General features: G+C 38.7%; 1 protein-coding gene across 4 annotated transcripts in view; it reads left to right on the plus strand.

Moving 5' to 3' along the window:
• The first annotated feature begins 1,182 nt into the window (after window positions 1-1,182).
• LOC119797547 (Down syndrome cell adhesion molecule homolog) overlaps window positions 1,183-27,071 on the plus strand; it is a 137,945-nt gene continuing 112,056 nt past the window's right edge. The window contains exon 1 of one of the 4 annotated variants that reach the window (XM_038306667.1): window positions 1,183-2,104. In XM_038306667.1, the coding sequence (XP_038162595.1) occupies window positions 2,062-2,104 (43 nt within the window). In that variant the 5' untranslated portion in view covers window positions 1,183-2,061. The remainder of the gene's footprint in view (window positions 2,105-27,071) is intronic. The other 3 variants (XM_038306666.1, XM_038306665.1, XM_038306664.1) reach the window with 3 other exon arrangements.

Below are 27,071 nucleotides of genomic sequence, written 5' to 3' on the forward strand. Positions count from 1 at the left end.
ATTATTTGATTTAATTATTATGAAATGATAAAAATAGAAAGTCCTCATGTATAAAAAGAGCAAATTAATCATGCTTAACACGTTTTTGTAATACTTAAACGGCAAAAAAGGTCAAATTAATTAGTGACTCAAACATACGTAGATATTTTATGTTATTTGCAATAAAGATCAATAAAAGGACACATGCGATGCATTTTTGTTAGATTTTAAGCAATTCTATTCGAATAGATATAATTCAATGTTAATATCAGCAGCATTTTAGCTCTTGATTCACTTTTATTAAAATCATCACAACAAATCCTGCTGGTTGTAGATAAAGTCTGAGTATAATTGAAATAAAGTTGGACAAGGTCGAATACAAATGATTACAATGGATTTCTAATGAGCAGTAGCCTATTTAGTTTTAAACTGCAGTAAAATTATTTAAAAAATCCTTCTGCATGCTGTTTCTAAACCTAAGAAGAAGATTTAACTCTAAGTATTTATGGCCACCTTGTTCCATCACTCCAGTCAGTTTTCCTTAGAGCCACCTGCTCATTATTAGCAGTGATATGTTAATGGAGAGGTCACCTCTAATTATTTCAAATAGGCAGCATTTACTTCAGGGCTTCCTCATTCATTGTGAACCTGTGAATTCACATCCTCCCATCATCCTGTGCTGTTTGTATCGACCTGAACTCATGCAGGGGGGCGGAGGAGGCTTGACATGGCTGCTGTTTGATGCCCCCTGGTGCAGTGGGGGGGATTGCTAGTCGTATTTGTCAAGGTCAATTAATGGATGCAGGGGGTTACAGCTGAACAGAAATCCCTCCAAAAAAAAGATAAAAGAAAACACCCCAGGCTTTCAGAATTTCTCCAGAAAACATATTTATCTTAAATTCAGATTGAAGATCCCCTCCACTGGAGGTAATCTTTGGATGCGTTTGGCCCCTCTCTCCGTAGCACAGAGTCAGGTGTAGGCTACATCACTCCCTCTCTCTGTCTCCCTCCTTCACACCAGCAGCTCCAGCAAACCACAGATCGGTGTCCTGAATGGAGCTGGATCTCCCCTCACCTTTGTTAATGCGCCCAACCGGGACACCTTCGTCTCTGTGATACAGGAAAAGTAAAAAAAAACTGCTCCCATGTAAAGATTTTTTTTTTTTGACACACCTTCAGAGGCTCAGCTGCGCGCTCCCCCTCCTCACCCCCCCTCTCCCACCCCCAGGTCCTGCATCTTTAAGGCAATGGAGAGGCACAAAGCGTCTGCGGAGAAGGAGGCGCGGGTTTGTTCCAGCGCGCTCTGAGGCAGGGCAGGTTCTGAGCGCGGGGACCACAGTGCGCAGTGTGTGCGTGGAAGATGCGTGTGCTTGTTGCTCCGCGGACGGAGAGTGGCGGCGAAGAGAGGAGTTTCCTCCGCAGCTAACAATCAACTCAATCCTCTCATTTTTTTTCTCCAACTTTTATCTTCTGGGAAGACTTATCTGGGTTCCTTTTATTTTTATTTAATTTACTCTATATCAATCTTTTTCTTTATTTTAAAGGTTTTTTTTTTTGTTTTTGTTTTATTATTTTGACTGGTGTTGGGTTTACGCAAAAAAAGCCACTTTGTCCTATGCGTCTTCAGCCTCTGACTCAGCACAGCTCACCTGGAGCCGGAGCGCACTGAGCACAGCTTGCAGATGTTTCCTGCAGAGCAGCGCTCCGATACGGGCGGACGGCTGCTCTGAGGCCCGGAGCGGTGCGGAGGCGCAGGTGGAGCAGGAGCGCACAGCTGTGGATCATATACAATATCTGTGTTGTTGTTTTTTTTACCAGGAGACAATCATCAGCAGGAAGAAGCTCAAGGCTTCTCCTCTTCATCTTCTTCCTCTCAACGTGCAGGATTGAGGGAGGAAGAGAGTGAGAGAGACAGAGCCAGAGAGGGGAGAGAGGGAACCAGATCTGCAAGCTCCGCTTCCTTTCATTGCAACTGACTTGTTGACAGGATAAAAAAAAGAAAAAAAAAACAGAATAAACAAGCAAGAGTGCGGAGAAAGAAGAAGAAAAAGCATTAAGATTGGATATTGAACGGAGCGGGGCATGTGGATATTGGCTCTTATCTTTTCCCAGTGCATCTTGAATGGTGAGTGATGCTTATGCGCACATCGGAACTTCAAGTTTTCCCTAATTATCTCAGCCTTATGCGAGGGTTCAAACACCAACCTGCACTATTCTGCTGCAGGTCTGCAGAGAAATTTCGATTTTTCATTTTTTTAGAGCTGCTTTACAATCGAGCGATAAGGAACAGGCTGTTGCTATGTCCTGTCACAGGCTGTGGGCACTGTAGGTGAGGGGGTTGACAGTTCAGTCCGCAGGAACCCTCATGGAGCTCAAGCGTAAAAATGTTTCAGTATTTCTGCATGGTCAACATTTCCAAATGATCATTTAAGAAGAGAGAAAAGGAAAAAAGCAGGAAAAGGGGGTGATATAAATGTAAGATGGTGATAGGTGCAGCCTTTGCTGCAGAAGCATACATTGTGCATTTCCAAATAAACCCACATTATTATTTTAATGCTTCAATTAAACATAATCTTTAAGGTTTAGACCAAGTCGAACAATTATTTGGTTTTTTTCTGGGCAGCTTCTGTGAGAGATGATTTGCTGTTTACCTTAAAACTGCACAGGGCCTCAGTCTGTGGAAAATTTCTTGCATTTTTTTAATGTCTAGCCTGCAAATTATCTGCATATAATCAATTTCTATCTATAAATTAAACCTTGATGAAAAATATTTAGAAGCTATTTTTGCCTTATTTCATTTTCAGGATAAGCTGGTGCAACAAGCAATTGTTTAAATCTTAAATCTGCACTTCTATTTCATATCAGACAAATCAGTTTTCCCCCTAATAAGAACAAAAAAAATTGTTTGAATTCAAAACAATAAATTTCATCCTGTAAACCAGCAAGTATTTTGATAGAAACTGGATCTATTTACATGCATTGCATAATAAATGCATTGTTTTTAATGAATTGCTCTAACATGTGCTGCATGTTTGTGTGATTTTTTTCCCTTAAACATCCTGTGTTTATCTTTAAAAGAAAAAAGGCATACATAGGTTTGACTGCGCTTTTTTTCCGGCATTGCACCCGCCATATTAGAAGCACAGACATGGAGTCATTTTGAATTGGGGGAAAAAAAAGAAGACAAGCCCTTTATAACCCTCACTAAATCTCACTAAATGAATCCACATAATGTTTTGTGCAAAGCGAAGACATTAAAGGCCAGCCTGAATAAGAACCTTTGTGCCCATGTTAAAATAAGGGTTACTTTTTTCATTATTATAGCAAATACAAGAATTGAGAAAGGAGGGGCTTTGAGGGGGACGAGGCACAGTGGTGTCGAGGGTGGGATGGACGTGTGTTGGGGAGCAGATATCAGTTAGGGGGGAAAAAAGAGGATATTTAAAAGGTCTGCTGGGAGGTAAAATGTAAAGAAGGGGCTGAAAAGTGGCCACAGCGTGGACTGAGATAAGAGGAGATCATGCGTCAAGCAAACATGACAGGCAAACCATTTTGTGGCCATCCTAAGGGCTCAGAGAAGACAGGCGTTATTTGCAGGGGAGGATTGGAAATAATAAAGATAAAAAAAAGCAAATATTGTTTTCTGATAGAAAAATGAAGGCAGTTTTTGGAAACAAAGAGGACAGCGCTGGTTACTGCAGGTCTGCTTCTGCACTGGGCTTAAACCTCTGCTGGCTTTGCTGGTGAATCTCTTTTTCAGTCTCTTTGGTCCAGACAGCAGTGTTGCAAAATGGCTGCTGCTGGAGACATCTAGAGGGAAACTTTGAATGGCAGACGCAGCTCCTTTAAAACTTAGAAACGTTAGATTTGTCTCTTTTTTGAAAAAATCTTGCTCTGTTTGACACTGACCTTCTGTGTCCATTCATTACATGAAATGTTGCTCTGTCAGAAATGAAGCAGACAGTTGCGGCATAAATAAGCCTCCCTTTGTGTTTTCTTTTCCCCTTTTTTATTCAGCACAGAGACAATAAGAAGCTGTGACTGCTGATCTCAGATAGTATTGTTTCTGCCGCCTGTTTGTTGTGGTTGAATAGGCCGACAGAGATTAGGGCTGGTGAGCAGCTTCCATCAGAATCGTTTATTTTTGCACCTCTTCTGGACTGAGAGGTGCAGCTCTGTGAAATGAAAGCTTTTAGAGCTCTGGTCCAGTGCAGGCAGCCGAGGTTGTCTCTATGGAGACCCAGGTAATGAGTGCTGCTGCAGTGTGGGCTTTGGGCAGGAGAAACACTGCACTCTGCTCAGGTGACCCAAGCAACGCTGGCTAATACATTATACTGCAACCCTTGCTTTTCCTTACAATTACATTGGAAGGATTTCATTTAAGTACTTTGCCTGATTTTCTCCAATGGATGAAGGTATTTGTTTATAATACATGTTTTTATGAAGAAATGTACATTTTCAAGCAGTCAGAGAACATTTAGAAAGAAAAAAAGGAGCTTTTTAATTCAGCAGTGAGTATTTGTGAGCCCCTCACACATATCCCCCCCCCCCCCCCGTTTAGCTCCAAACTGCTATTTGTCAATTTGCGGACACATTTGCAAGCTGATCTCCAGCGGATATAAACAATCTACAGCTACAGAGAGTGAAAGCTGTTGTGAAGTTCACTTCAGCGATGCTCGAACCTTTGAAGTGCTCTCGCAAAAGAAGCGTGAACGTAATAGGAACAAAATATTCCAGTTATTAGGGGACAGAATTAGAGAAGTGGCATAATGTTGTTTTTACCCAGCCAGTTAATACAGTTGTAAAAAAAAATAGTTTCCTGTTTTGAAGGGAAAGACATACATCAAAGGTTATTATTCCATCATGTTGTGAGATATTACGCTATTAATCTTTATTGCATTTAATGTAGGAACATATTCTACAAAATGAACTGTTTGCTAAATCAGTTATGCTGAGGGAAAGCATCTGAGTTGGCTGTCATCATCAGTTAGACTGATAATAATCCTGATAGAAACAGGGATTAGAGCCCGTCGAGGTCTGAGGCAGGAGATAAGGTGGTAATTCAATGCTCTAAGGAATGAATAATTCCTTAGAGCAATTATTCTCTTCCTTCCTAATTTATAAAGGGTAAATTCCACCTTTTTTTTAAAGGGTAGCAAATGCAACATAAAAATAAATAATATTTTGGCCATCGTGATTTGCTAATGTGCCAGGAAGCAACTGATCTGCAGAACAAGAGAACTTTGCAACAGGAAAACAGAGCAATGTTCAAAATGAGTTCCTTTAATCTATCTCTATGGAAACCATCATAATTATGTTTTCTTTTGATTGAGAAGAACTGCATTAAAGTTGGAAATGCACAGTTGTAGGCTGAGGAAATTCTGGGTCCAAGGGAAAGGCAGGTTTGTGGCCCTCTAATGCAGATGCAGACATTTGAAAATGATGCACAAGTTCCTTATTCGTTTCCCCTTTGGTCGCTTTTCAAAATCAGTCTTTTAAATTAGTTTTTTTACTTCTTCTTAGCTCTTTTTCAGTCACAAAAAAACAACAGAAACAGCTACTAGCCGCTGCTGCAGCAAAGAAGCTAGTCCCTTTTGGTAACTTCTAGATCTTGTTACCTCCTTCTCTCTCTTTTTTTGTACTTTTTTTCATCTACTTTTTCTTTTCTCCTCTAATCTCCCCTCTTTGTTTCATAGCTTTTCTCATGTTTGCAGCTGTGTCAGTGGATCCATTTAACACATGTGCAGTAAAATGTACGGATCCAATGTAGTGGAGACTGCAGACACGCTTTCTGATTGCATTTTAGTAAAGAATTTTATTTTAGTTCATTTGGGATCCGTTTCATATGATACAGTAAAACTTACTGAGTGTCTGAGTATGAAATCTGATCATTTGTTCACAAAACTAAAACATTAAAATGTATCTATGGGATAATTTTCACATAAAGGTTGAAGTTCAAGGAATTCAATTTAATTCAAAAGTTCAGATCATTTATCCAGACAGAACACAGTTAGCCAGCTAATTTTCTATATCTTTTATGATTCTTTTTAAAAGATTCAGAATAGAGAATTGACAGGAACTGGAATCGAAACGAAACTCTGCTCCTGTATCCAATATGAGTTTAGAAAAGTTAGTTAGCAGCCTGGATGTAACGCCTTATAACAGGGAGAGCATGGCTTCCATCCCAGCATGCTTTTTTTCTGTGTTAAACATTTTCAGTTTTTGGCTGACATCAAAAAAGTCTTAAATCAGAAACAACCAGACTTTAGCTCAGTTTTTCTAAGAGACATCTCTGCACCTCTCTTTAAATTCTGTTGGTCCTTGCTTGATCAATCTGGAATGTGAGAGCTGATGTTTAGGTAGAAGTTACCTTCTCTCTCTTGGCTTTTCATAGATATTAAAATTAGATACACTTTACTACTAAGATTTGAATAATTTAACCCAAACTCTGCAAATCGTTACCTTTGATCTTTGATTCTTCAGCTTCTTTTTATTTCCAGTGTGAGCAGCTTATTGATCAGGATGATTGGTCAAATCATGAGTGGCTTCAATACTCTCATCCACGCTGGTCAGCGCTGTTTATAACCCATATAAAGCATAGTAATCTGGTACTGCTGGAAATTGACTCAAGGTTGCTTTTCAGCTTTTTTTCATGGCAGACTGCAGCAGTTTTGTCTCCAAACTGTAGGTGCCAGTACTGAGAAAATCACTTTGCTACCCTGTTGGAAGGGCAGCAGAAGAAAAGCCCTCAGAAGTTAATTCACAAATCCAATCTGTCCTCCATATCAGTGGGATTATACAGAAATAAAACCATCTAGATGTTATTCAAAAGCCTGCATTGAGCCATCTAGATCTGGTCAGGTGGTCAAAGCACAAACAGGAAATCTTGTCCAGGAAAAACATCTGTATTAAATCATTTTTGGGGTTGCACTAAATGCAGTTTTATAGGCTGTGTCCAATATTTGATTTTTACAGAGCTTTTATTTTTCCATATTTTACTAAAGTTAGTGCTAAGTGATTCACCCTGAGAAACAAAAATCTCTTATTTTTCAAATTCCAAGTACAACTAATAATGTTTTTCAAATACTTGACTTAAAAAAATACAAAATAAAAACAATGTGTTATAACAAGTTTTAACTAAGGAGTTTCACATTTGTAAGAAGCAAAATATAAAAATTATATAACTATGGTAACTCAACTATATAGAGAGAAATATTTTTTCTAATTTCTGGTTAAATTACAAAATATATTGTTACATGACAAAATATGTATGTTGAAGAGAAGTAAAAAAGAACAAATCTCTAGAAAATCACAAAGATGTAACACCTTGAATACTCAACTGAGTCACAAAAACCAAACAATTTCTTTGTTCATCACTTAATTACCAAACAGCTGTTTGCTATATTGCTTAGCAAAAAAACTCAAACTATTGTCTTAGATCTAGAATTAATTACATAATTCCACTAAAATTTTCCACAAAATTTTATTACATTCATATTTTGGATCCAGTCTGTACCTTTGATTTCTTAGATGAGACTAAGAAATATATGTATTTACCGTGAACCGTTATTCTCTATGTTTTTAACCCTAGTAGTGAGTAGAACATATGTTCTGAAACATCTAGTTCTCTGTCAGACGACTCAAACCTTCATCAGATTTCATTCAGGCTATGTATAAGTTGTTTGCTAGATCTTCTTTTCTCAAACAGAAACGCTGAGTTTATCTTAGCATAATTAGCATTTCCTTTAAAATGACTGAAGTATTTATTATGGCATATCCAAGCAAAGGAGACTTTATTTGAATTGTTTGTATCTAACAGAAGGTGACTGAGAGATAGAAAACTTTTAATCCAATAGAGGATTCTCCGAAATAATCTATTTGCTTGGATTACTAGCTATAACTCAGCTGTGAAGGTGAAAGTGGTCCTGAAACCAAACTCCAATAATCCTTATTCTGTCGATGCTCCTAGCTAACATAACTTTGTCATAATACTTCATACCATGTAACTCCATTGTTTACCATTTCTTGCAGTGGCACACTGAGATAATTGGTTTGGGCATTAACTCTAATTAATCAATTAATATCTTACCATAGACAGAATGATTTATTGCCTAGCTAAGAATATTGAATGCATATTGAAAATTTCTGCAGCATTAGTGTCCTTACTTAGAGAAGCTGTATGCTGTGAACCAAAAAGTTGTCAACCCTTCCACAGTAGACATACGAGCGCTAAGCTGAGGATGCAGCAGTGAGCCAATATTCATTTTCCTTAAGGCTGATTTATACTCAGACACCAGGTAGTCTGCATGTGTGTCGCAGTGAATGTACCCCCGCCCCTTCCGCAGACTTGCAAAATTGTAGGTGACTGCAAACAGTGCTGCAGACAGAAGGCCTCTGATTGGATAAATCTACATCCGCTCTTTTTTTACTAATAAGGACTCACTCACTTCAGCATCAATATGCTTGAATCGGACCCTGAAAGTGGCAACAAGCTAAAACACGTTGGGCTAAGAAAGTTTATTCGAAGTCCTTGAAGTTTGTAACTGGCTCCATTTGACAGCGATTTGATCTACTTTTTGATGAATTTAGCTAACCGTTATTTGGAGGCAATAATAAATAATTCATAGAGCATTAAAGTAAATATATTTTGATTCTTATCAGGATATCATATTTTTATACCCAACTGAGGTCCATAAGAAACCTGCCCCACTTGATAAACCTGACAGGAATGACTGTTCTTAGAGATGTTTTCATATCTTCAGGTTAAGGTTGCGTTTGGTTCTTTAACACATTTACGTTGATTAATTACAAAACATTTGGTGCAGATAATGCATTTCTTTGCAGTTTGTTTATGCTGCATGCTAATAACACACTCTAGCCAGCTACATTGCATGGTTTCACCTCTAAGTTTGAATAAACAGAGCGTCCATGGAGCAATGTAAGTACAGAATGGACCTTGCTGAAATGCAAATGAGTGCAAGGATGCATTAGTAGAGTTGTTGAAAGTACATATTTTATCTTATTGAATCCTCAGCAGGGAAGCTGAAATCGCTGCAAAGATGTGTGCAAATTCTGAGCAAAGACTTAATTAATACCACAGCCCTTTAACCCCTCAGTCATATCCACTCTATTGCTTCACTTCCATCCCAAACTGGCTGATGTGACACCAGTGGTAAAATTAACTATGACAGCTGTGGTACCTGACATTGGAGGAGCTGACCCCCGGTCGACCGGATGATGAGTCTCTATAAGCTTAATGACACGTTTTAAGTTCATTCACATTTCTGTTCACTGAAAAGCCATTTTGCTAATGGCTCAAAACCGGCTATGTTAAAAATGATAAATTTGAGAGTAACTAAAAAAGTGTCCAATTAAAAGTGCTTTGATTGCATCCTATTGCAAGTTGAGAACAATGAGGTCAGCTTTAAGTTTTCACAAATCCACAGCTTTGTTGCAAAATTTTTATCACTGCAAGACTAAAGAGTATGAGTTTGTCTTTCCCCTCAAACACCTTTCATTTTACAGCATTTTTCGTCTCAGGCACCAAGTTATGTTCTATATCTTAATTTTAATCAATGTATTTAATTCAGTTTAATTTATTTATTTAGCACCAATTCACAACACACGTTATCTCAAGGCACTTTACAGTTCAACCAAATCATCCAGTCAAATTGATTCAAGGTTTTCTATCTAAGGAAAACCAGTTGATTGCATCGACTCTTTGACTCGAAGGCAATCCTGAATTTATGCAGGCATATTTTTTTTGTAGCTGAATTTCCACCAGATAAAAATTCAGTGTGAGGAATTCAAGGTGTAAAAAAATTTAATTCGGTGTACAAAAAAAGGCAGATTCCAATTACACTTTTTTTTTTCCATAAATCCCTCACACTAAGCATGCTTGTAGCGACAGTGGAGAGGAAAACCTCCCTTTTAACAGGAAGAAACCTCCAGCAGAACCAGGCTCAGAGTGAGCGGCCATCTGCTGAGGCCGACTGGGGTTCAAGGAGACAGAAGCAGACATACAAAAAGCAGCTATAAAAGGCGACCCCATCCAGGAAACACACAGCCAGGCAGACTTAGACATAGACTTCCTTTATTGACATTGCACAAAAAAACACAAGTTGAATCTTGACAACGAAATGTCGATTACTTGGCTACCAGTGTAACAGAGCTAAGACCTTATTCCTGCACAATAAATACGTTTTCTATAACTAAGAGCTGAGAGTTAGCTATACACAGGGTAAAGAAGTATATATATACATATATGTTGCACTGAGTTATTGCAAAAAGGAACATTAAGTTGAAAACAAAATAAACTAAGTTGCGTGTATTGTCCATGTCCATGGGGGGTGGTTTTAGTGTGTGTGTATGTGGGGTGGAGGAGTGTTATGTGGCGTTAAGCAGACGAGCTCCGATCCAACTCCCATGTAAAATCTCTCTCTCTCTATCTGTCTGTCTATCTCTGTGTCTCTCTGTCTATCGATGTATTTATACTGACACTGAGTAATTATTTACAAAACATAAAAACAGAAACCATATAATAATTATGGAATGGAAGTTTTGGTTATAAGCAAATAAGGTTGGTTTACTCCTTTCTAAGTTATTATAGTTTATAGTTTTTTCTGTGTTTTGCAGTTTATTATATTGACATTATATCATAAAAATTCATTTTCTACTGTAACTGACCTGGAATGAACCATTAAACTAAACTAAACTAAAAGCCAAGCTAAAACTAAAACTCACCAGTCAAAACAATGTTTAAAGGTCACATGAGGGCCAGTGGGAAAGTGGGTCTCTGAATACCCACATCTTTTGGTTTATATCTGTCATTTCACATCCAGGCTGGATTGGTTGACAGAGTCACAGCAACCCACATCAGCAAACAACAGCCCAGCTCAGCTCTTCCGTGGCGCTTTAAAATCAGCTCACCAGTCAACTCGATGTAGGCCATGGAGAGAGCAAAGCTTCCAAATGCTCGGTCTGAATAAAACGCTCTTTATTCATTTCAGTTCTGATTCATTATTCTACTTGTAAAGAAACATTTGTTTCTAACTGGATGGACCAGTTATGAATAGTCTGGGTTATATTTATACAGTGTATTTTGAAAGATTTTGATTTTGCTTGATGAAAGAGGCGCTGATGGTGCCATAAATACGCTTTAATATGACATCTCAGTGCTGTAGTTGGTGGAAAGAGGTAAGAAAATTTTTATTAGTTTAAGATGTAATAGATGCAACAGAACGGATTAGTGGCTCAATCTTTTTATGGACAGAGTCGACTAATCCATCTGAGATTTGTAGGCGCTATCGGGTCAAGACTCTTTTTAGTATCTTTGAGGCTACGCAGTGCATACATGTGCCTTGGCTTGGCTGTGAACAGACTCAAGCATATGTTAATGAATGCACATTGAACTGCTAAAGGTTTCATTTAACCCAGAGTGGAATGCTAAAGCAGATGATAGCGTGTAGTGAGGCAGAAAAAGAGGAAGAGGAGAGGGGGAAGAGGGACACACGCAGCCGACTCGTGTTATTTTGCATTTATGGCTCAAAGAGTCGTGTCAAATTTGGCTCGGTTTTCCAGAAACAAGATGAAGACAAAGTCCTTGGTCTTTGTTCACTGTACTTTAAACACAGCAGGACAGAGTCTGCAGGAGCAAGTATAGACTTACATGTTCTTTTTAGCTGAACTGTATTGTTTTGCAGATTTTTTATTTTATTTCTCTCAAATCATATAAAAAAAATATACATATATATAAATATTAATTTTCCCGTTTTTATATTCATATTTTCTTCAGTTCTGGGGACGGGCTATCAACAAAATCTGAAAAACTTTTTTTTTATAACAATGATGTTGGATAAAATAGATAAATAAAAGCCAAAAATAATTTGACAAAACAAAATTTTAATTTCCTATTTTTCAAATTCAAATTTTATTCACTTCTGGGGATGGGCTTTCAAAAAGATCTTAAAAAAAACATTTATAACAATAATATTAGATAAAAGAGATAGTTCATCTCATTATTTCAATGAATAAAATGTGTTGATTATCTTTTCAAATTCCCATTTACAAAACTTGTTATTTGCCTGCAACAGTAATGGAACAGAAATTTACTCCATACTTCACCAACTGAAAAAAATATACAACTGTTTTTGGTATTTACTTAATCATATTTAGTAACTTTAACACAATTTTTTCATGCTAGCAGGGTAGGACATAAAATAATTGTGTTAAAGTAACTAAATATGATTAATTAATGCCAAATGCGAAGTATTTGCACTAAAATTGAGAACATAACCAAATCTATTTGCCTTTATTAAACACAGAAATAAAGCAGCCCCACCTGCTGCAAATGTGATACAGCAAAATTAGAAATAATAGTGCTTTTTTTTTATGATTGCCTTTTTAATCCAGGGCATAAAACTGCTTTGTAAATTCTACCTTATATAGATCTATATTATATCACCCTTTGGCACACTTTAGCCTCTTCAGAAAAACAGATTACATGTCCTGTAATTGCTAACACTTGCAATCAGCTGTCACCAAACATCATCCACAGACATCAAAGCTTCCTCCGACTGAATTTCTTTCAGGGTAAAGAGATCCAGCAGCCAGTTATCGTTCAGTGTGATGAATAACTTTATTAGCTGCGATATGTTCTGTTCCATTCTGTCCTCTCTGAAAATGCCATGTCAAAAACTTCCTGTCATGTTCTGCTACAACAGTCCGGTCCAGTCTGGGGGTTTTACACAATAGTAACTTAACAGGATAACAATTAGGTGTGGTATTTATGTCTGTAGACTTTTACATAAAGTAGGCCAGTAGGTCAATGTTGTGGCCAAGCAGGAATACGTTAATGTCTCCATTTTGTTCTTTTGGTTGGAGTAATGAACGTTTAAATAAGAAAGATCTACAGCCTGAAACACATTTCATGCTCTATTATAACTTCAGGAGTTTTATTGTACTGTTTGTGTTTAGAAACAAGGAATGCAAGGCGGCAGTGTTAAATGTAAAAAGGATTTAAAAAGAGTGTTCTCAAGATTTAATGGCATTGTATTTATATGCAGCATTTGAAAAACTTTATAATTTGCACCCTTTAAGAATCTATTCAGTTCAGAAAGAAGCAAAAAACTGATGGATTTACCTTTAATCCCATTAATGTTAAAGCTTCATTTTACTGGATGCTGTATCTAAGCATCACAGTTACCATAAAGGGCTCTTAAACACATAGAGGTTAATGACTTATGTTAGGGACATAAGGGGTGATTTTTTCCTCACTGACTGCCGTACTAGATGTGTTCATTAGGCAGAACCAAACCCTGCTGATTAGCATTCATAATCCCGGCCAGTTCCTGCAGCCTGGAATGTGTAACATTTTCAAACATTTTGCCGAATGTTTCATTAAAGCGTTGTTAGCCAGCAGCTCCATTCTGCTCCAGTCGGCGCTCTATCAGGCCTTACCCAGAAGTGATTATGCTAATTGCTGTTTGATCAGATGATTCAATTATAATTTGATTAATCCCGGGCACTAAACGCTCTGAAAACGTTGCTGTGTGTTTTGCTGCCTGCCAGTGTTTGCAAGGCCCTCTGTCACAAAGCCGCCGATTTAATGCACATAAACCAGGTGTCAGACAGGATGAAGGATATATGCAAGGCTCCAAAGGGAGATGGTTACGGACATGAACAGAGCCAAGGTTTGATTCACTGTGGCTTAGTTATCGCAGCAAACACGGTGGTTAATGAAAGCTGCTTCTCGTCTTTGTGCAGATTGAGTGCAGCTCTAATGCAGACAGCTGCCATTTTCTTAGCAGCATCTGTCTCTGTGGCTCTAAACTGACAGTATATCCATCAGGCTGATTTATTACAGTGGTGCAACAGACAGACCCTTACAAGACTAAATGATTAAATTCTGAATCACATTTCCAAATCAACTTGTACTGTATATTTTCATTTTTGGGCTTCTAATACCCTACGATGCAATAAATATAGATGAATTGACCCTGCATACTGTTATGAGTAACCAAACAGCAAAACATAGAACCACACATATTCCTTGAGTACTTAATGAGGAATAGCCTGATGCCTCAGAGGTAAATGGAAGGCTGAAGATAGGAGACGCTCTGAGAATAAATAAGTACATTTACTTGTCTGACCCACACTCCTTTTTGACCCCAGGACTTTGATTTGCCCTCCAATACATCTGCCTTTTGTTTTTCACTTTATTCTTTTCTGCAGATTGCATGCAGGCACTGAATCCTTGCATGAACACACAGCAAAACAGGTTATTCATAGAAAATCTCTTTCTTGAGTTTTCTTTTGAAAAATGTCCTTGCTAATGTTTTAGCTTTTTCAAACCCTTTCAATCAAAAGAGCTAATGCAGACCTGTTTTTGGTCACGGGTGTTTTTGGGCTCTGACCTACGAATGTTGATTTTAGTCGATGTTTCCCTCTAGACATCCTTTCCTGTGTGACTTTTTTTCTTTATTTCTATTATAGATAAATAAACACCAGGTGAATCTGAGAGAGTTTATCTATTACTAAAAAACATTCTGAGGTTATTGAAGCTGTCTTTGATAGCTTTTTTTCTAGCCTCACAATATAGAGTGAATTTAAATTGAAAAAAATCCCCAAAGCAATTAAAGTCCAAAAATGAAATTTGGAAAACTTTGTATTTAAAAAATGTTTTGTGAATAACTTTACTGTTTTCTCATTTTTATTTTATTATTAAACCTGGAGTTTACAGATCACAGTACCTTAAAGGCACACCGCAGACTTTGTGACCTAAAGAGTTGATGCATATGAGTTATTTTAAATGATTCCTCAGGCCAGAATACAGCAGTTGACTCTAACAATGCTACATAAATACTGCCTATGTAAGTTAGGTGAAGATGCACCGTTGTTGGCCAAGTCATGTGACCTGGAAGAACGTATCTCTTTATGGCCACAGGCTCTTATATAGTCACAGAGCTAAGGCTTTTGCTGTACTATTTTTCCGCCTGCTCGACTGCTGGTCATAGCTGAGGAAAGAAAACAGTTTAAACCATCTGAGAAGGCTAAGAAGAAAAAACGTGAAAGGGATTGTGCACGAGGAAAAACAACGGTCGATCTTCTCATTGGCGCAGGCTGAAAGAAGATTCTCTTTTCTCAGCTTTTAGACTACTAAGTTAACATTTTGCTCCTACTATACAGTCATATATTCTTGTTATTATTTTAGTTGTTTAGCAAAAGCAAAATATGTGCAGTTACAGGTCTAGCGCCCCTAGTGGCTTAAAGTTACACGGTGTGCCTTTAAAGTCGTAGGGAAGTCATATTTAAATGTCAAATCATCTGGATTAAAGATGTATATAAATCTACTCTTTATCAGACGATATTGTCCCAGAAATTGCAAACTCTATATTTAAAAAAAAACAACAAAAATCCTGTCTTAAAATCTGTTTTTTTTTTGTTATCTTGTGCAGCCCAATTAGTTATACGTCAGCTTGTACACCTAAATTCGGCCAATCATATATCAACGGTCATCTGTACATCACATTTTTTCGGTCAGAGCATCTTAATTCATATGCTGCGGCTAATATACGCAATAGTTTAAATAATAATAATTTATTCTTTCTTACTTTACCATTGAATTGCATCCCAGTGTTTACGGGGATGGATGTCAGTGTCTTCGGCAGGCGTAGAGCTTAATATATACACCAAACCAAGCTTCTGCCGCCCTGGCGTCCTCTTCCACATCATCTTCATCCCGCTTTCCTCCTCTAAATAAAAAAATGTATGATGGATGAGACTCATCCATGACCTCCGACACTAAACTCTCCTCCTCTTGCATGTTTCCTCTGTCCATAGCGTTCCTTGACAGTGTCGTTTCTAAGTCACCAATTTAGCGCTACGTGGTCCAAATTTCATTTCCCATTGGGAACCTCCTAGCACCAAGTTGCTAACTAGTTAGCAAGATGCTTCCGACAAACCGGCCACAACCAAACATGCTTGCGAACCTTCCGCCACAACAATCCCGCCCCCTTGATAAACGACCAATCACATTTACTTTATTTGCTCGTGTAAAGTCGTGCACCACCCGGGAGAATACAGAAATGCAACGGTTGGAACAGCCGTTTCCCTACGACTGTAAATCTGTAAAATCTGTTTCTAGAAAAAGGGGCATCACAAATTAAACTTTTCTCTTTCTATCTCCATCTGTTGGTCTCTCACCAATGTATTATATTAAAACAGAACATGCAGAGTCTCATGACAGAAGTCATAGATTATACAACATAGTATTATTGGTAGCTCAGATTATCTTGAAGTTGTCAGCTTCCCTCCTTCAGCTTATCTCTTCATTCACCCCACCCCACCCCCTGCTGGGTTTAATATCCTGCTTCTCTACCTACCTGAGACCCACTCTCATTTTCTCCGCCTCTATCAGCTCAGCCAGGCAGCGGTTTAGAAAGCAAGCAGATGTGGGTGGAATCTTTAATGAAACAGAAATAATGCCACTCATCCACTCTCTTAAAACAAGCACAGTGTATACTGCACTTCAAAGTATTACATACAAATTAAAGTCAAGCACTGTCGAAAGGTTCAGAAAGTCTAAAGAGGACATCTCTACAAAAAATCCTCCGCTGGTGTTTAATAAAGTTAAAAATGTAGAATTTCAAAGTTTTTGGCCATGAATCAAAGCCAACAAGGTTGATAAATAAACATCCATTTGTATTACAAGCAGTGAGCGTAACCATGGCTACGCACACAGGAATGTCTGCAGCAAATTGGTTAGAAATAAAGTCTTTTGAAAGAAAAGCTGAAATGCATTGATTCAATTGGCAATTATCTGAAACTATGGAATAAATAGTGTCCAAATTATGATCCTTTTTATACATTGATTGGTGGGTTGTAGGGAGCGAAACACATAGCATTGGGTAATGTGTTGGTGGCCTACTCAGGGTAAAATGTGGTTTTGAATTCTGGTAAAATGAAGACATTTTACTGTTTTTGTTTTGCTATTATCAGTTAATAACAACTTTAAAAATGTAATTGCATCAGCTAGATTAAAACATTATTTCTAGAATTCCAGATTCCTCATACTGTCCTAAAATGACATCCACTGCTCTGATGGTAATAGAGGCCTAAAACTGTATTAATATTTTATTTGTCTTATATATAAGACAAATAAGAGAGAGATTTCTTGCCCTCAGTTAAACCAGTCTGCCTCAAAAGCTAAAGTGGGGTTTATGCTCAGAAACCAGGTCGTCTGCATGTGTGTCGCAGTTAACGCAGATGTGCCCCGCCCCTTCTGCAGACTCTCTGGTGCACCTCCCCAAAATTATAGTCAACTGCAGACAGGAGGCCTCTGATTGGTCAATTCTACATCCACTCTACACTATGCGTATTTGTTTGCTACCTAATGGCAGAAACTCTGGCTGTAATGCCGTCCACAACATCCGAAGCCAAAATACGCTGCGCCATGGCCAGTCTTTCGGGAACACTCACGGGTGAATTTTGTGTCGTCCGGCATTGGATGAAGGGTTGTAGATGGCGAACAGGCTTGTCAAACCGACACACGGTCACCCACAATCCTAGCTAGTTAGTGATTGTCCCTCTTGCGTTGTTGCATGGAATAACACAGCACAGATCACGTTTCAAAATTGGGCATAAATCAAAAATATCTTTGTCATTCATACCTGCGTCAACCTAACTGTGACACACTGCTGCGGGAGTATAACCAGCCCTTTAGTAAGGTGTGATTTGTTGAGGTCAGTTGATGATAACTTTTGGTAAATGGAGTGAATGTACAGCATGTGGGCACTCAGGTGGAGTTATATAGGTTACATTGACACCATTTGAATGCCATACTCTCCACAAAGCTTTATAGAACATGCTTTCGCGCTAGATGCACTTCTATCTTCGTCCACTAGGGGTGTATAGGTACAGAATAGTATGCTTTGGTATCGGGTTTAAAGAAACGTGGTATATTTTAAAAGGATTATAACCACAGCAATTAAAGGAGTCCTAACCAAGTAACTTACTCATAAAGCCTGTCTAAAGGGTTTTTAGATTGATGTTTATTCATTTTTAGGAAAAAAAACAAAGTTAAATAGAGCTCATTCTGACCACATAGCCTTTTTTCCCCCCTAGTATGTGTACATGACAACTTGATGCGTATGTTTGCTCATGAGGATGTAGCGTTAGCAACATTTGCAGTTTGTCCTGGTTTATTTTAGGGCTGAAACAATTAATCGAATTAATCGATTATTGATATAATTGAATAATTTAGCAATCAATTAACTGGACTGTGGGGACTTTAAAACATGCCTTTAACTGATAGCAGCAATTATAGCAAAATGGTAAAAACAAAACCTGTAAGCATTTTGCATAAAAAAAAGAAAAAAAAAAGAAAAATTCATCTGTCAATATGCTATATCCAGAATTCCTAAAGTTGAAAAGTTAGCTTTACCTGGTTTAATTTGGTTAAAAAAAAATCTCTTTTAAGGAACCTTTGACTGTCTGATTATTAATCAATTAATAGAATAAAAAATCATCAGATTAATTGATTTGCTAAATAATCTTTAGTTGCAGCTCTAGTTGGTTTATTGTGGTTTCCCAATCTTTTACACAAAAGGTACAATGTTACCTGAACAACAACGCTTACCTACCGACAGGTGATTCTCTGATTGGTGGAAAAGAGACGGGCGTGGTAATAACAACACACGCTAATGCTAGAACCCTTTCAACTGATACATTGATAGTGAGGGAAAAATATCACGTTTTGTGCTGTTTTGTGCTTGATGGTTTGAACAGGGCCCATAAAAAATCTGTGAAGCCAAACACCAACTAACACAGCTTTTAACATGAAACAGTCAGATTTCCATGTGATGACTCTGATACTCTGATAAGCTTTGAAGCAAGTGAGTAGAAAAGAAATAATATAATTTTATGAGCATTTTTGTAATCTTAAGAGCCGGCATAGAAGTCACTAGAGACTGGTTTGGCGAATTGAACTTGAAAGCACCATAAAAGGCAACTGTTGAGAACACCCTTCTTTTCGAAAACCTGTTTTGGGTAACATAATGATGAGTTGGCTTTCTGGCTGCACAGGCCAATTTTAACACAACCTAAATATTGGAATTCTATAAACCCGAGGTTTAAGTATTTAAGTAACAAGTGGTGGGAAAACGTTGCTGTGCTCTTTTTGTGTTCATGTAAATGAGCATTCATTGGCATCCACCCATCAAAACTGCACCTTACTTTGCTCTCCTGTGAGCAGACATCAGAAGGTAAAATTGGTTTACATGGCAGCTGTGTAGCACAGAGTGAAGATCTTAACATTATTCATGAGACACGACTCTTTTCTTCTATGCACACATTTATGCTCAGCGCAGTGCTTATTGTGTAATCCCCTAGGGCGAAGGGGGAAAGGGTGGAGGTTGTAAGGATGTCACCATGAGGCAGGCTTGTCCTCCACCCAGTCTCCACCCCTCCCTATCGACTGGACTCGCCCCTTCCCCCACTCCCCACAACCCCTCACCGGGCAGCTTCTTTCCAGTTCTGCCTTAATTACCTGATTCGCCTGCCATGAGCTGTCACTGTGACTCAGGACTAAAGCTCACCCCAGTGGAGTCGCCCTAATGCCTTGATGCCTTTGTTCAAGCTGTAAGAAAGATCTCTGACCTGGTGAGGGGAACGGTGTGGTTCAGAGACAATCAGACCCTGGTGTATATAAATGTTATCAGCCTTGAGCAGAGAGGACATGCTAAGGCTAATAGCTGATTTAATGGGTTAAAACCACCAATGAATGGAGGAAGCCGGGTTGTTGCTTAGCAGTGAATCACAACAATGTAAAATAAGAAAAAGCTCCTGTTCATTTTTGCAGAAATACACATTTTACTTAAGATGAATAATGATTAACGACATTTGGCTGAAGTAAAGCCAGCTTGAATAAAAAAAAAAAAAAAGCCTCAGACACACAGCTAGGTTAATGCACCTCCTATAGGCCTTTTTATGTTGCGTGTAAGTGGGACGTGTATTGATCAGATCTTTACTTTAATAAATTGCTCCGGTCATTTTGAAAGCAACCACTGATTGGCAGTATCGGGGGTGGGGTGGGGGTCGAGAGTTTAGGGGTGCACTGTAGGGTTTTAATGAAAGAAGATGCCTTTTTGTAATGTTTCTTTTTTCTTGTCCTGTCCACCCTCACTTTAAAATATGCTATTTTCATGGCACATACTATTTGTTGACTGATCTTATCTTATTTTATCTAATCGTATCTGGTGTCTAAATAAATAAGGGAAGCTGAAAATACACTTTTAAAATAAATTTATGTTACCACAGTAAAATAATTCCCTTCACAGTGGGTAAAAAATGTCAATACATTAATCTCTTTCATAATTCCTCTGTTTTCTTTCTAGAAGAAAAAGTAAAAGAAAAATTAAATGATCCAAGGATCACACCAGGGTTTCTAGGAAATGCGCAAGAGATGAACATTTCATCCATCCATCCATCCATCCATCCATCCATCCATCCATCCATCCATCCATCCAACCATCCATCCATCCATCCATCCATCCATCCATCCATCCATCCATCCATCCATCCATCCATCCATCCATCCATCCATCCATCCATCAAGTTGCATTTCATTGTTGGTTTCCGGAGCGACTACAACATCATCATTTGTGTAGCATCATTTCTAAGAATGTTACATTCTGAAAACATTTTCCCATGCAGAGACTTCAGGTTAAATAATCGTGTTGAAATAGTAGCAGGCTAAACCAACAAGATGTTTCTCTCCCAGATTTGACCTGATATTTTGCCTGCACACTAAGCTGGAGTCAGAATCTATGTTCATCGGCTTCCAGACATTACCGCCCACCCCCTCACACATGCACTTCCATCTGACACGCCTGCATACACTCTCCTTGACTGAAACATGTCTGGTGCCCTTGAGCCCTAAATGGTGTAGCGCAGGATCCACGAAGGGGATGGCTGCGTGAGGAGTCACCTGCAAAGCACTATTAGAGGATTTCAGCAGGGCCTGCCACCAATAGGTGCTGATGTTTGGGACTGTGCCAAGCATTATTCCATACGACAAGGGGAGGAGACCCGCTTCACTAACCCAACAGGACCCCAGCTCCCTCCTGCTGCCGCTCCTCTGAGAATTACTAGGACAGACAACGCAAAAAGAGTGGTCATCATTTATACATGTGTGAGATTTATTATTGAACAAATGACTTCTTTCTGTGTTCTTTAGCTCAGCTAAAACTGACATCAGGACAACGCAGTACACTTGAAGGTGTTTTTATTAATTAGTCCCAGATGTAATGCATTTAAATGGATAAGATGTAAAAAAAAGAAGAAAGTCTTAAAAAGAAGAAACCTCAGTATATCAACATTTTTTAAAATCCATTTAATAGATATAAAGAATGTGATTCTCCACCAGGCAGTTGGTATTTTTCTATCAGTCTGAGCGCTAACCAGGTATTGACAGAATCTGCATAAAAAATTCATCACATTTTCTCAAGATTCTGCTTTTGATCTTTCCTCTGTGTTTTCAGAATGATCAATTCATTTTCAGAAATCAGATCTCTGAGCAGCACATCTGTGTGAGCTGCGCTTACTTCACACAAAAAGCCAACAGTCGCCCACATGTCGCCTCTCTCGACCGCAAACAAGCATTATTAAAATAGATAGACTGGAATTCACAGTCGAAGATTCTGATAATGTGTCACAGAAAAAAAAAAAAAAAACTTTATATTTATTTTTTTTATCATTTATGCTTTATTTGTTTATTTGATCACCCTCAAAGAAAAGTCCCACACTGTTAGAATAAACTTCAAACAGAAAACCTGGTTTATTTATTATGCTACGTTCAGACCGAACGCAGCAGAAGCAGCAAAAACGCGCGTGCTGCCTCATTTTTTATGCTTGTACAAGTTTAGTTCTAATGCACGCCTGGAACGTCTTTGCTGCTCTAGCTGGGCGGTTGAAAAGTGGGTCTGATGCACGTTGGGCGGAGCTACCCTATCCTTTCTTTGCCTGTAAAAATGGAGGCTGAAATCGAGAGAGAGTCGCTTGGCTTCTTTTAATGAATAATGCTACGTTCAGACGGCAAGCACTGGGAGCAGCAAGAAAGCTTCTGCTGCTTCATTTCTGATCCTTGTCCACTCGCTTAAAACGCGCTACAGGACCTTTTGCTGCACCTTATTGTACGTCAATCATTGACTTTGCATGTAAACTAGCTGCTTCTGCTGCTACTGCAGCGTGCGGTCTGAATGTAGCAATAGTCAAAGAAAAAGAGCAGCATCCGTCTGCAGATATCAAAATTATGACCAGAAAATCTCCTGACTTTTCAACAACAGCCTTTGTTGAAATACACTCATGCCTTTAATCTGAACTAATTCACTTCCTACACCTGGGTTACCATGTAGCTCATTAGTTCTTTTCAGCGATGATGATAGCAGGCTTGCTGATATTATAAAATCAGTCTGACAACTTTCTACAATCAGTCAGCAATGGATATGATGCACTGGCAGCTTCCCATCTAACACTATTATTTACATTGACAAAAACTGCAGCCTTCTCATTTTAAAATAATGTTAATATTGATAAATCAGCTGTAAAACTAGCCTTGTAATTTTCAAAATAAAAATGCCCTTTGAAGACAACAATATGAATCAATCATTTAATTTTCCATTTGATGTAGTTTGATCATTAATCATTTAATCGATGCATCGATGTTGATTGATTTATTGGTACAGGCTTAGTGTGTAATGGAAGAGGCACTTTAATGGAGTGACCAACGCAGCGCTGAAGGTCTGCAGCAAAAATAACCTGGATTTAAAAAATAATGCTTTTTATTTTCTATTTGCATCATTGGTCAATTCCTTGAACATACGTAGAACAGGCCTAATGTCTGCTCTTTTGATAAAAAAAAAATCCCAGACAGATCACAGCAGTTAAATTGTACCGCTATTACACCACCTGACGTTTATCTTGTATTTTGCTGAAATTAGAACAAATTTTGCCTAAAAACAATAAAAATCCATGATCTATTTAACGATGGATCTGATATGTTGATAATAAATCCAACAGTGATGATAATCAAACTGATTACCAGCTAATCCTGGCTTAATATGATGGGGGTGTAGGAGCAGGCAGAAGGAGGCATCCAGGGCTCCTCTCCTCTCCTCTCCTCTCCTCTCCTCTCCTCTCCTCTCCTCTCCTCTCCTCTCCTCTCCTCTCCTCTCCTCTCCTCTCCTCTCCTCTCCTCTCCTCTCCTCTCCTCTCCTCTCCTCTCCTCTCCTCTCCTCTCCTCTCCTCTCCTCTCCTCTCCTCTCCTCTCCTCTCCTCTCCACTCCACTCCACTCCTCTCCTCTCCTCTCCTCTCCTCTCCTCTCCGTGAAGGTGAATAAATGTAGATATATTATTTAAATAGAGATAATGCACTCTTACCAGATCCAGGCAGCATCTAAATTCTCATACCCATAATTGTTATTGCCCTCAGTTTTAAGTTGTTGTTAATTTTATTTTTGTGAAGCAATTCTGAAATTTTAGGCCTTTTAGGCTTTTTTCTTGTGTAAATGTTCTCTTGTCCTAAGCTTTATTCCTGTAACAATCCACAAACAGGTATGTTTGTGACCCGTTTTTTTTATTTTGCTTTTGAATAATAAAGTAATAATGCACATAATGGAGTTAGTTGTATGTGATACCTGAAGCTGCACTAATCCATTCATTGTCTCAGTAATAGACAGTGTTGTTCACGATCATGGGGCCGTAAGGACTCAGCAGTATTTAGGAGATCATTACCAGAAATGTTGGCAGATGGTGAGAGCCAATACTGAACAGTCATACACATAAATGCCTCAAGCTCCCTGCTATTCATAGCAGATGCTGTGATTTTATGATCATCTTGATGGCAGATTTTCCTACTTGAGAAAACCCATGACAAGCTGTTACTCTGCGTGATTACAAGGCCGTAAATTAACCACTGAGAGGGCCCCTGTGTATCACTGCAGGGAGAGAGAGCTATGTTTATATAATCAGTCGTTTGTGCTTCTTGTGTTTGTACCAGTTTATGCTAGAGTAAGATAAAGTATTTTTCTCATCACTCATCACAAATCCGGATTATTATAATTTTATATCGAGTCTCAATTATATACAGATATTTCATACCATTACTAGACCAATGTCTCATAATTGTCTGCCATTATTTTCTTGATCTACTAAAAAGGATTTGATGGACTGCAATCATTGGACTGGCCAAAGTCACATCAGCTTGATTTGTATAGCAACAAATCATAGCATATAATCTGAAAGCACTTTAAACAGTCAAAAGATACAGATTGGTTAAAAAGTTTTCCATCAAAGCAGATTGCATTACTTTAAGTCACTGACTTTGCAGAATCATAACTCCTTGGGTGAGTTTTTGGCAACATTGGAGAGTCTCTTGCATTGTGTCATTGACTCTACTTAGCATGCATGTGGCAACAGTGGAGAGGAACAACTCCCATTTAACAGGAAAACACCCCTCCATAAAACAGCGTTCTGCCACAACAGATGGGGATTTTAGCAGATAGCAGACAGAAAAAGGTACACCTTTTCATGTTAGAGAGCGATAAAAGGTAAGCTGCAGTAGCTCTAACCATGGTTCATTGAGGAGACAAACACAATTAAAAAGATGAGCTCTAAGTCTGAACACAGACCACTTCGGACCAGCAGATTGAGAAGTCATGAAGTTAATTATGAATTATGAAGGCCACATTCAGCCCTTTAGGTTGAATCCTACATTAGAGATCCAGAAATATGTCTGATAGGTAAAGTATCATGTCTGTTTTGTTGCCTAACAACAACATTTAGCTTAGTTAGCTCTGGTGCTTAAAGGGAACTCAGACTACCATAAAGCAGAGCTCTGGATTACATCACTAATTGTGTGGCAGATCCAACCCTCTTAAGTTAGAGAAGAGTTTTTAAAAAGAACAGCCAGCAGGGAGCATTGATGGGGGTATGTCTGGGGTGATGTTTGGGACTAGACCTGGGCTACACTGCTGCTCTCCTCCTTTTGGTGGCGCCAAACCAAACCCCAGCTCAAGCTGCCTGCCTCTTTCCGACACTGGGGGCTATGGGGATGTCCTCCTGGGTCTGTGAGCCTGTTCCCCTTAGGGGGATTGGCCCCTAGACCTGAGAGGATAGTGTATTTATGTGTCTTTGCCTACTTTTTAGGTTGAGTGTTTGCTTCCCCTCACCTAATGCCCCTAGAATGAACAGGGCCTGTCTCGCCTCCCTTCTTATGCTCCCCACCAATGAGAGGTACCTGTGTCTGCTGACGCTGATGATTCTTTAGGTACGGGGTTGGGTACTTTGGTGGGCACTGTCTGATTTCTGCTGACTGCGGTCGGGCCTAGACCTCGTGGCCTTGTGGGGTCTCCACTAGGTGGTGTGCCTCCAAGCCTTGGACCATTGGGGTCTGACCTGAGTCCACCTTGGGCATGACAGAAGAGCGGCAGAGCCCATGGGCTCACTGCAGCGGCCCACTGTGACCTAGGTATTAAGGCCTCTGGGCCTGGGGCCCCTTTGGGACGGGGCCCATTTGCGGTGTAGCCCGTCAGGGGTCGGGCCACCGAGGTGCTATTGTCTACCCTTCCGTAATGGGTATAACTGTCCCTATGTCTGATGATTGAAAAAGACATTTTCAGGCAAAACAACATTTTATTCTTAAAACATTTCTGCAAATGGTGTTGTTTTCATCAACGGCGACAAAATTATATCGGTTAGGCAAGCAAAGAGGTATTCGCTGTGCTGCTGCATCCAGTTTGGTGACGTCACCCATCTGTGGTGCAACGGTACACATTCTGCATGACCAGCAGTGGCTGGGGTGAAAATATGCCAGAATTGTCTGGTACTGTGCGCTCAACTCTGACAAACTCTGCTCCTCCAGCTGTGCTTGTCCAGATATGCTTCTTTGCGAGTGCTAGCTCTAAGGCTGCGCTGTACCCTTCTTATTGGTAGTTTGCTCTTGCTACTTAATAAATTATAGGTGGCTGATCATCCTCTGCCAAGGGTAAAATGCCTTTGTCTGACTATCAGGATTTTATTTCTTCCAACTCACAAGAGGTGATACAAAACCTGCTTGAATTTCTACCGCACAGAATCCCTAAATTATATCGAAATCAAATATTTAATTGCATACTTTTTATTTTTGGATACAGACCTAGATACAAAGATCTAAATAGACCTTTGAACATTTCTCTCTCATAGTTCTTGTTTCCATTTATTCATATATGTTGTAAATATTTCCTTGTATTGCTATTAAAACATTTTCTCTGTTTTCTTTAAAATACAAAGACATCCACATTTTAGTTATTTATTTATTTTTTATATCAGACCTCTTTGAATTTAAATCTACTTTGACCCCTTAGCAGCGGTAACCAAGGGCTAAATTCTTAGAAATAAAGCCAAAATTGCCAAAATAGAAATAAATATAATTTTTGTTCTTTGCTTATTATGAGCAATGAAGATTGATTGATCTGTGTGTAATGCATAATTCATAGGATATCAGCAAGTGTTTGCTTTACGATGGAAACCTTATATGTCTAACACTGCTGAAATAGCAGACATGTCTTTCTCCTATGTTAACCAAGATGTGTTGAACTAGATCTGCTATTTTCACAACTTTTGTAAGACACTTTAGTATAAAGTAGGACATTAATTAATAAAAAAGTTTATTTGAATTCTATGAATCAAAGTTTTCTGCCCAACAGCATTGATTAACTGCACAGCAGCATTCTATACCCAGCAAATGTAGTATTGAGGCCAAAGCTGTCAGTCTGGTAAAGTATGTGGTTGTTATTCGAAATTGTAAAGGTTAACTGTTTTATGAAGTGAAACACAAAACTGACTAAAACTAGACTAAAACCTTTTTGATTAAAGTACTAAAGCCGACTAAAACTATCACATATGACTTAAATGCGACTAAAACTAATAATCATTTTCCTCCTGAAGACTAACACTAAGACTAAATCTAAGATAGTTTAAAAAAAAAAACACTGTCTATAAATACAATGAATTTAAATTTCCATTTTCACTGTATAAAGGCTAATAATGACCAAAAA

The sequence above is a fragment of the Cyprinodon tularosa genome, unplaced genomic scaffold (assembly GCF_016077235.1).
Source record: "Cyprinodon tularosa strain WSP-4 unplaced genomic scaffold, ASM1607723v1 ctg589, whole genome shotgun sequence".
In the NCBI taxonomy this organism is placed as follows: Eukaryota; Metazoa; Chordata; class Actinopteri; order Cyprinodontiformes; family Cyprinodontidae; genus Cyprinodon; species Cyprinodon tularosa.